Source organism: Phyllostomus hastatus, unplaced genomic scaffold (assembly GCF_019186645.2).
Source record: "Phyllostomus hastatus isolate PE091 unplaced genomic scaffold, TTU_PhHast_1.1 phas_scaffold_1066, whole genome shotgun sequence".
Classification (NCBI taxonomy): Eukaryota; Metazoa; Chordata; class Mammalia; order Chiroptera; family Phyllostomidae; genus Phyllostomus; species Phyllostomus hastatus.
Genome location: NW_025334004.1, coordinates 32,564,135 through 32,573,064, shown reverse-complemented (window position 1 = coordinate 32,573,064; position 8,930 = coordinate 32,564,135). Strand labels below are relative to the sequence as shown.

The following is an 8,930-nucleotide window of genomic DNA, read 5'->3' as shown; positions in this document are numbered from 1 at the left end:
AACCCCACTGGAGCGCGTGAGCGTGCGATCGAGCCTTCTCACCCTCACCTGCACGGCGTGTCCAGAGCGCAGCCGGGTTTCTGGGTCTGGATTAGAACCCGTTTCAGGGCCACGGAGCCTTGGGAAAGAGCTCACAGGACCGGCGCGGCCTTCGCTTGGGCCCCTTGGGAGAGAACAGGCAGCCAAAATGAGCACCTGTCGCTGAGGGGGTGGCTGGCCTCCCCGAGCCTCCGTCCGCGTGAGCGACGCCCCTCCGGGCAGTTCTCAGGACAGGCAAGTCCTTTCACTGTCCTGCATTCAGATTCCTGATGACCTGTCTGGCAGCCTCTGCTCTAGGGGCCAGCCCGCTCCTGCCTGCCTGTGCAAGGCCCACCCCAACACACACACTCACGTGTATGTGTGCACACACCTAGGTTACCCCATCCTGTATGCAACGCACACTCTCCTGACGCTGCTGCTCGGTCGTGTTGGTTGAGTTAGCTGGTCCCTGACTGATGCCCTCGAGGTCCCTCCTCCCCTGTCCACCACCTCAGGGTGTGTCTGCCTCCACTTCCCCAGCCGGACTGAGCCCGCCACACCTAGAGCAGAAGGGACCACTTATCTAAGGGACAGGCAGACACGAAGAAAACCCACAGGAGCAAACGGCATTTCGTCATGGGCACTTTTTTGGGGGGGAGGGGAATAAAAGGTTTTCAATCATTTTAGCAAACGTAACAAAGCTCACAAATTTTATTGTACGAGTACAGCAAATAATAAAAGCATATGTTTCCGTCCCTCAGTGGGTCTGGGGTCCCCAAAAGGAAGCTGTGTGGGGTTAGTCAGGAGGGACGTGCCGGTGGACCAGTGGAGTGAGGGGGCCAGAGCCACAGGCTGATGGGCTGTGAGGTTTTGGGGGGAAGCAATGTGCAAGGACCTTCTGATTGCCCCTGGCTGTGCGCTTGAGCGGGCTGTCTTCCACCTTGCAGATCTGAGACACCCCAGCTCCAGCTCCCAGCTCAGATTCCTGCCTGAGGGGCGGGTAGGGCTCTGCACTTCCTGTCCGCCCACTCGGGCCTGAGGCCGAGCCCTGGGCACCGGGCCCACCCACACCCGGGGGCTGTTCCTATGCCCTCTCTGAGACAAACCAGAGAAGTCCTAAAATTAATAGTCACTATAGCCCTGGCTGGCGTAGCTCAGCGGATTGAATGCCGGCTGCCAACCAAAGCATTGCAGGTTCGATTCCCAGTCAGGCCACATGCCTGAGTGCAGGCCACAGCCCCCAGCACATGGATGTTTCTCTCTTTTTCTCCCTCCCTTCCCCCTCTAAAAATAAATAAAACCTTTAAAAAATAGTCACTATAAATCGGCGTTTATCTCCTAATAAATGTCTAAAAGAACTTCAGGCCCAGGAATGAAATGAGATTTCCTCCAAGAAAGAGACACAGGCTGGAAGTGGAAGTAAAGATTTATCCTTGCATCTGAGTGGTAGACCTCGCCATTTGCATATACAAAGAATTCAGCAACATTCACTGGCATTATGATCAGAGCAAGATCGAGTTATAAATGTAGTAAAAGCACGACAGTTGAAACTGAGAACATACACATTGAGATTGCACATAAATTAAACACGAGTTAGGTAAACAAAAGTATCAGTCATCAGACATTTTTTAAAAAAACCACGTGGGGGTGTCTCCAAATGCTGAGATGGACATCGGGCTCGCTTTTGAAAGTTTTTAAAAACACGTAAAACACCTCTTCCAACACGGGTGCGCATTCCTCACCAGCACGTGGAGAGTAAAGGGAGTCACACGGTGACCGAGAAAGCACGCAGATCAGAACGGCAGTCTTCCGATCGCTGTTTGGCCTTGGGGTACAACTGCATGCGGCGCGGACGGACGAGAGGGGGACTGAGGTCAGCGCGGCGCAGGCTTATGTACAGTGGACTTGGACCGAAAGGGGACAAGAGCTCCGCGTGCGGGCTGCACGGGCGGGCCTCGGGCCGGCGCGCTCACCCAGACCGCGGGCGAGCCTCGGCAGGGGCCGCCAGGCTGCGGTTACAGGGCCTCCCCGAACGGGAAGGGACTGCCCCCGCCAGGGGAGGGGGCCCGTGTCCAAGGGACGGTGGCCTCTGCTTTCACTCTAGAACTGGAAGGGCCGAACGGGGCGCCAGGACACTTGCAGTGGACACCGGGGATGGCTCAAGGGGGCGGAGACCGCACCCGCGGGGCACTCTCCCGAGGGCGCCCCGAGAAGGTCTTCGTCTCCACCCACGGGAGGCCAGGGAGGCCAGGACCGGGTGTGGGGATTCTGATGAAGGCTGGTATATTTGGACCCAAATCATGCCCTTCGACTTTGACCATGACCCCCCGAATAAACGACTAGTGGCCTTCATCGCAACCATCCAGTTGTTTCTAGGACCGGTGCGGAACGAAGGCTCCGCCGTCTCTCACCCCCTTCGGTCAGAGAAAGCCTCCGCCGGGCTCGGGAGTTTAACAGCGGAAGCAAACGGGGGCAGTGGGCGTGTCCCGCAAAGCTCCCTCGTTTCCCCCTCGGACCCAGGTGCGCACGCACCGCACGGGGAAGGCGGAAGGATCCCACTCAGCCCGCCGCGAGTGCCGGGCCCAGGGCTGCGGCCCAAAGCTGTGCTTTTGTCTTTCCACCGGGGCGTCTGCTCGGGCCCTCGGGCGGGGCTTGGGGAGAGGCAGAAGCCAGATTGCCTGGGAGCCCGTCTCCAGAACCCAGCCTAGCCCGGGGCGCACGGTGCGCACGGGCAACGAGCACAGCGCGGAAGAAACAGTGCAATCCGTCTTCTGTGGAAATGTCAAATAAGGCCTTTGTATGTCTTTTCAAAAGCAAATGATGCACCAAAAATGCACACGTGGAATGCTTTCAGTAGCTTAGACCAGGTGACTTCTGTTTTACATTGTGCTGGTCTGCTGGGTACGACGAACAGCCAGAGAAAGGTCACTGCTACTGACTTAAGCGAGTCTGCACTCGCCCCTCCCCCCCCCCGTTTTTCGCCCCCCCGCCGATCCTACCCGGCAGTCCGATCCAGCCAGCGTGCGAGGTCTCAGCAGCGTTTCCATCCAAAAATAAGTTAGCCTTTAGATGAAGGAATTCTCTTTCTTTTCTTTAATTAAATATTGAGGAGCGGGACTTTAAAAAAAAACTGTATAAATCTAGATTGCAAGATTTCTTTTCGTACAAACAGTCTGAGCTTTTACAAGAGGTTTCAGAGTACCAAAATGCCTCTGGGGAGGTCGACGGCAGCGTCGCCTGGGGTCCTGCGTTCTGCCTACCAAGCGTGTGCTCCTCGCTTCTGTGGGTGTCAGCCTCTGGGCTTTATTTGAACGTTTGGGATGGGAACTGATTGGAGGTCGAGCGCGGGGACGCCTCCCAGACGGCACGGGGCAGCTGCGGCCAGTGGGAGGGGAGTGAGAAATGCCGCGGGTTTGATTCTCAATAGGTTTCACCTGAGTCACACATACAGCGCACAGACAGCAGGTGGCGCTGTGGGCGCGCCGCTCCGGCGACTGCTTCAGCTGCTCCCAAAGCCGTGGGCGAACAGGACCACCGGCGTCTCCCGTCATCTAATCACGGGTGGCAGGGGCACAGCCTCGGGTAAATGCATATTTAAGTCTCACTATGTCATCACAAACTCCTTTGATGTGCTTTAGACCTGGACTCAGGTTGCAAGGTCTTCTCTGATCTTTCAAATGGAAAGGTAAACAAACCTCCTCTTCCGGAACTGTGTGCCTTTGAAACAAAAGCTGCCGCCCAGGGCTGTGGGAACCAGTGTTAAGAAAGTGAATTTCCAGCTGATGTCTCAGTCCCCAGCTGTTTTCTAATGGGTGTCGTGTTTAGTATTCTGCATAAGCACACCTGGCATAGTAAGATCTATAATACTTAGAGGTCCTGAGTGTGAGAAATTAAATGATATGAATCTAATGAGAAATTAAAGTATTTACTGACATTAGCAGAAATATATATATTATGGGATATTATTTGACCTTAATACATTATTCCAGTTTTTAAAGGGGCGTACTTAAGATGAAATACCTTTATAAGCGGGTGGTCTTAAAGCATAACAAAATATATACAAAGAAATTAGAAAGGGTATTAATGTCAACTATGAAATAAATTAACACGATTTTTACAAAATATACTGACCATTAAATTAAAAAATATTTTAAGGCAGGAATTTTCATTTAAAATTAGCATAATCAGAAAATATATCAATAAAATCTTGTACCACTTTGTAGCAGAATTCATACTGTTCCTGAAAAAGAAAAACAAGAGTACATTAAAATGATATTTTTAAATGATCTGAATAACTTAATCAGGGAAAGCATTCGAAAGGAAGTCTGACTATTTATGAAAATACTGTGCACCCTTATGCGTATCAGCCTCTGCTACATAATTTAGTTTGCAGGCACATGAGAACTTCCAAATGAATCTGTTTTCCCACAGCGATCGTGTCGACGGTTAGTTTCCACTCAGCGCATCTTTCCCGAAACATCCTTAGGTCCCTGAGGTCCTTACCAAGGTCTGCACCATATGCGGCCTCTGAAGCCGTAAGCTCTTCACGGCTTGGAACACGTCCAGCAGGCCCTCCGCCTTCACGCGCTCCAGGACGTTGCTCAGCGCAATGAAGGTGCCCGTTCGCCCGGCGCCCGCACTGTGGGGAGAAAGAGCCCAGCGGCGGTGACGCGCCCGCCGGTGGGGGTGACAACGGGACGGCGCCAACCCCACCCATCAGCGCGGAAGTTCGTCGGGAAGAGGATGAGAACGTGGGCTGCGAAGGATCGTTTACGCGTAGCTTAGCTTTTCACCGGGAGGCGGCGTCACACAGCTCGTAGGACGCCGCCCAAGGACCGCGGAGAGAGGTCTGGTGAGCAGGGGCACGCCCCGTCGCAGCGCGGGAGCGGCTGTAACCACGCCCCATCTTCCTGGGGAAGATCGTGGTTCCCGGAGTGGGGCCCCGGGCCAGCATCGCGCGCGGGGCGCTTGTTAGAAATGCAAACTGTCCCTGTTCAGGTCCAAGGAGAGGTAAGGCGGGCAGTCTCCAAGGCCCCTGCCCCTGCGGGGGCCTGTCCCCACAGCTGCCCTGAGGACTCCTCGCCTTTGCACCTCTGGTGCCCGACTCATTCTAAACTCCGTGTGGGCTTTAGGAGGCAGAACGGAACCCGAAGGAACTCATTTCTAGTTGATTCTAGGTCACCTGCACAAAGGTGCCTGGGAGCGAAAACGGAGCCGTGGGCGCCACCTGCTGGCCAGGCCACAAGTGTGCCTGACGTCAGTCAGGGCACCGACTCCTTTCCCAGCGCCCCGGGGAAAGGACGTGGAGCGGAGCCTCACCACCAACCAGATCTGCCTTTCACAACGGAGACACGTGCCTTGAAGTTCAGGAGCGGGTCTCTCCGAGCTGCGCTTGGAGACTTTTTTTTGACCGCTTAAAAAGCACAAGGAAATGTGTGTTCGAATCATCTCCTAGCTCCTCCCACTAATGCATTCTGCATTTATGATAAGAGGGCATGTGTGTAAAGTTAAGTGCGCCTGTGCGCAAGAGAATGTGAAAGAAAATGCAGGCTAGGGAAATACGGTCGCCGGCGGCCGTGAACTGGGTGTGGCCTGCGCGGGCCCCAGCAGGGGGCGCTCCCCCGCAGTGCGCCGGGCCGGGGTCTCACCTGCAGTGCACGGTGATGGGGTGGTTGCCCGTCTGCTGCTGCTGCTTCTGCACCGCCGCAATGAGGTCGATCATGCCTTTGCCCTCCGCGGGGATCCCGATCTCGGGCCAGCCGTGGAAGTGGAACTGGCGCACCATGCGGGTCTGCTCCTCCTGGCGGGCCTGGGGCTGGTGGGGGAGGGGGGCAGCTCAGTGGTGCTGGGTCACCTGGCCCTCTCTGCCTTGTCGAGGAAGCTCAAGTCAACACTTAGAGCTCTGCGGGGCCTTTGGCACCACCTGGCCCCCCCGAGGGCCCTGGCCAGGCTGCTGTAGGCTGCAGCCCCTCGAAGGAGGGGCCGGCGGGGTTCCTGAGAGTGGGGAGTGGGATGTCCAGAGGACGCCCCCCCCCAGCTGGAGACGAGCAGTGTGCCAGGCTAGCTCCTGGGTCGCTCTGTGGCCACCTTGAGCTCAGCCCCACGTCCCACAGACTCCCTTACCACCGCCCCCTGCCTCCAATGTCCATCCTAGGAGCAGAGCCCAGGGCCCAGTGGGGCCGGGATGGCCAGGGGCTCTGGAAAGGCTCCTGCCAGACAGCACGGGCGAGGCCCCCATGGCTTCCTCTGTCCCCTCCATTCCTCCTGGCCCCGGTCACTGTCATGTCTCCCAGGTGGGGAATGGGGGTGCCTCTCGGAGTCAGCCACCGTTCTCTCCCCCACATCTGTGTCCCCCAGCAACGAGGCAGGGGACCTTGGAGGTCTGAATCTTATAGGCGATCGGCCGCTCGTCACCACACTGAGCTCCGATGCCCACGTGGGGCTCTGGGAAGGGCGGGAGGAGCAGAGATGAGCAGGGCCCGGGGGGAGGCTGAGCGGTGCTCCGGCCACAGTTCCAGTCGCTACAGCAGCAATACCTGGCGGCAGGTGACCAGGAAGTCGCGCACGCTGATGGCCTCCGAGAGGGTATCACTCTTTATTTCGATCGTTATGTCTCCGTGAGTCACCGAGCCCTCTGCTGGCCAATACTGGTAGCACTTGTCCTTGGGGGGGTAAGAGAAGAGTTTCAGTCTCACCACAAACACCGGCAGTTGTAGCTGCGTGATGCGGCACGGCTCTCGAGCCACTTCACGTATTTCCTCTGAGCAAGAAGAGGACGCGACACGGGTCTGAGTGCCCGTGAAGGCAGAGAGACGTGTGCGTTGGGAACTTTCACACGGGACCGAGGGAGCTGGCAGGGAGGAGGGATTGTTCCCCACGGAGAGCTCGGAAACCTGCCTCTCCGTGACACTGCGCCCCCACGCAGGCTGCAGAGAATGCCCAGCCCCCCTGGAGCCGGGCAGCCGGGCAGCGGACAGCCTGCCCGACCCTCTGGGGCCGCCTGGGACCGGAACAGAAACGAACCCGGACAGGTTAGGACTTAGGGTCGCAAACAAAACCGTGAAAGCCCTGGGAGCAGAAAGGATGGTTTCATTTGGGGAGCAGAAGCATTTGACAGCTAAGACCCCAAAGGAGCTGAGCACTCGTGACGCAACAGACTGCCACGGCAGATGACGACGGATTTCACGGCCCTGCCTCAGCAGACACGAGAGACTGGAAGGCAGGAGGCTCGCAAGGAGATGGGGTGGGCGGGGTGGGCGGAGCCTCAGGCGCGCGCACACGGCCCCGGGGGCGGCCCAGGCAGCCGCTGACCTGCTCTCTCTCCTGGACCTCGGTCAGCATCACGACCGTGTGGCACTTCCACTCCCAGACCATCCTCCAGAAGTCCTCCACCGTGTGCGCCAGGGGCCCCTGGGTGGCGATGAAGTAGTCCTTCTGCCGGTAGCCCTGCAAGAGGGGGGCAGAGGTCACAGCCGGCTCCAGGTTACCCCGGCCCACGCCCCAGCAGGCCTCGCCCTTGGGCGCCCTCGAGGGGGGGCGGTCAGGATGCCCACTTCCTCTGAAAACTGACCCCTCACCCTTAGTCACCAACGCATTCCCAGGCATTCTGGGCAAGTCAGCGTCACGGCTGTGCCAAGAGCCCTGGGGGCGGGTTTGGAGGAAGTGGTTGAAGTCTCGGTTCCTCCACCCGGCCCGGGGACCTTTGGCACACAGAGACCCCAACGCAGGGGGGCCTGCGGCCTTCTCCCTGCCCGTCGCAGTGTCAGAGACGGGGGTGGGGAGACGGGGGGGCGGGGGGGAGAGCGAGAAACAGAGGGAGGAGGTGCTGGCCCACACATAGCCAGTGGTCACAGACGTAAAAAACAAATCGCTACGTATTAAAGGTGGAGTGAAAAAACAGCGAATTACTTGCTGCTGTGTCTCTCTCCTCTATTTCCCAAGTCCATTATTCATTCTTTTAAAGCAAGTCATTCTAGTGAAACAGCCCAGCCTTCCTGACTGAGGGCGAGCGGACGAGGGTCTGGGAGGGGAGGGCCCCCTCTCCCCCCACCCCCCGCACGGCGAGCCGGGGCCCCGGGACTCACGTCGATGAAGGACGCGTTGATGTAGTCCGTGTGCTCCTGGCCGCGCTTCATGGACAGGATCACGCGGTTGAAGTCGTCTGAAAGGCAGCGCGCCCCTCTAGTTAGCGCCCCGCCGCCCCGCCCTGCGGACTCGAGCTCCCGAGATGCGGCGCCTATCGGCAAAGCCGCTCGCGAGGTCAGCCCCTCGGAAGGCTGACCCTGTGAAACGGGGGGACTGCAGCTGCGCGGGGGAGGCTGCGCTCGGCCAGCGAGGCCCCCGAAACGACCCAGGCCCACTCCTGTCGTTCGCCAGGAGTGGACATGACTCCCACCAGAAGCAGAGCATCACGGATACCGTGTTGGAGCGGAGAAAGCGGGAAGGGGCCGGGGAGGCCGCCCAGAGCAGCTGGCCGGACACCTCACGGCCGTGACTCCAGAGTCCGAGGTGGGGACATCTCCGCACGGACAGCCCCCCATGCGGCTTTCTGCGCGCAGTGTGGCCTCCAGAGCAAGTCTGCGTACGGCCTTGCTGGCCTCACGGGCCGGGGGTCCCCGGGGTGGGGTGTCCGCAAGGAGGCACCCCCACTCCTCCAGGCAGGCCCCTCCCTGCTTCGCTCCTCTGACCACTGTGGCCCAGCCCTTGGCCCTCCTTCGCCCAAGGGCGGGTCGGCGTCCCGGCGCCAGCCCTGCCCCACCCCAAGGCCCTTTCCTGGAGGGTCCTAGCTGCGAGGCCTGGGCCCGGACAGCTGCTCTCCGTAGAGGGGGTGCCAGCCCTCCACCCAGGCTCCGGGGGAAGGTTCGGTGAAATGCTGAAGCAACTCCCGGCTCCCAGGAAGTCCCCTCCCACTG

General features: G+C 58.6%; 1 protein-coding gene across 6 annotated transcripts in view; it reads right to left on the bottom strand.

The window, feature by feature from the left end:
• Positions 1 to 3,924: 3,924 nt before the first annotated feature.
• Positions 3,925 to 8,930, bottom strand: part of PTPRE (protein tyrosine phosphatase receptor type E) — a 116,833-nt gene continuing 111,827 nt past the window's right edge. For all 6 annotated transcript variants that reach the window (XM_045854282.1, XM_045854277.1, XM_045854278.1 and 3 more), the window contains 6 exons: positions 8,103 to 8,179; positions 7,330 to 7,464; positions 6,555 to 6,680; positions 5,667 to 5,833; positions 4,522 to 4,657; positions 3,925 to 4,258 (listed from right to left, as the gene is read on the bottom strand). In XM_045854282.1, the coding sequence (XP_045710238.1) occupies positions 4,184 to 4,258; positions 4,522 to 4,657; positions 5,667 to 5,833; positions 6,555 to 6,680; positions 7,330 to 7,464; positions 8,103 to 8,179 (716 nt within the window). In that variant the 3' untranslated portion in view covers positions 3,925 to 4,183. The remainder of the gene's footprint in view (positions 4,259 to 4,521; positions 4,658 to 5,666; positions 5,834 to 6,554; positions 6,681 to 7,329; positions 7,465 to 8,102; positions 8,180 to 8,930) is intronic.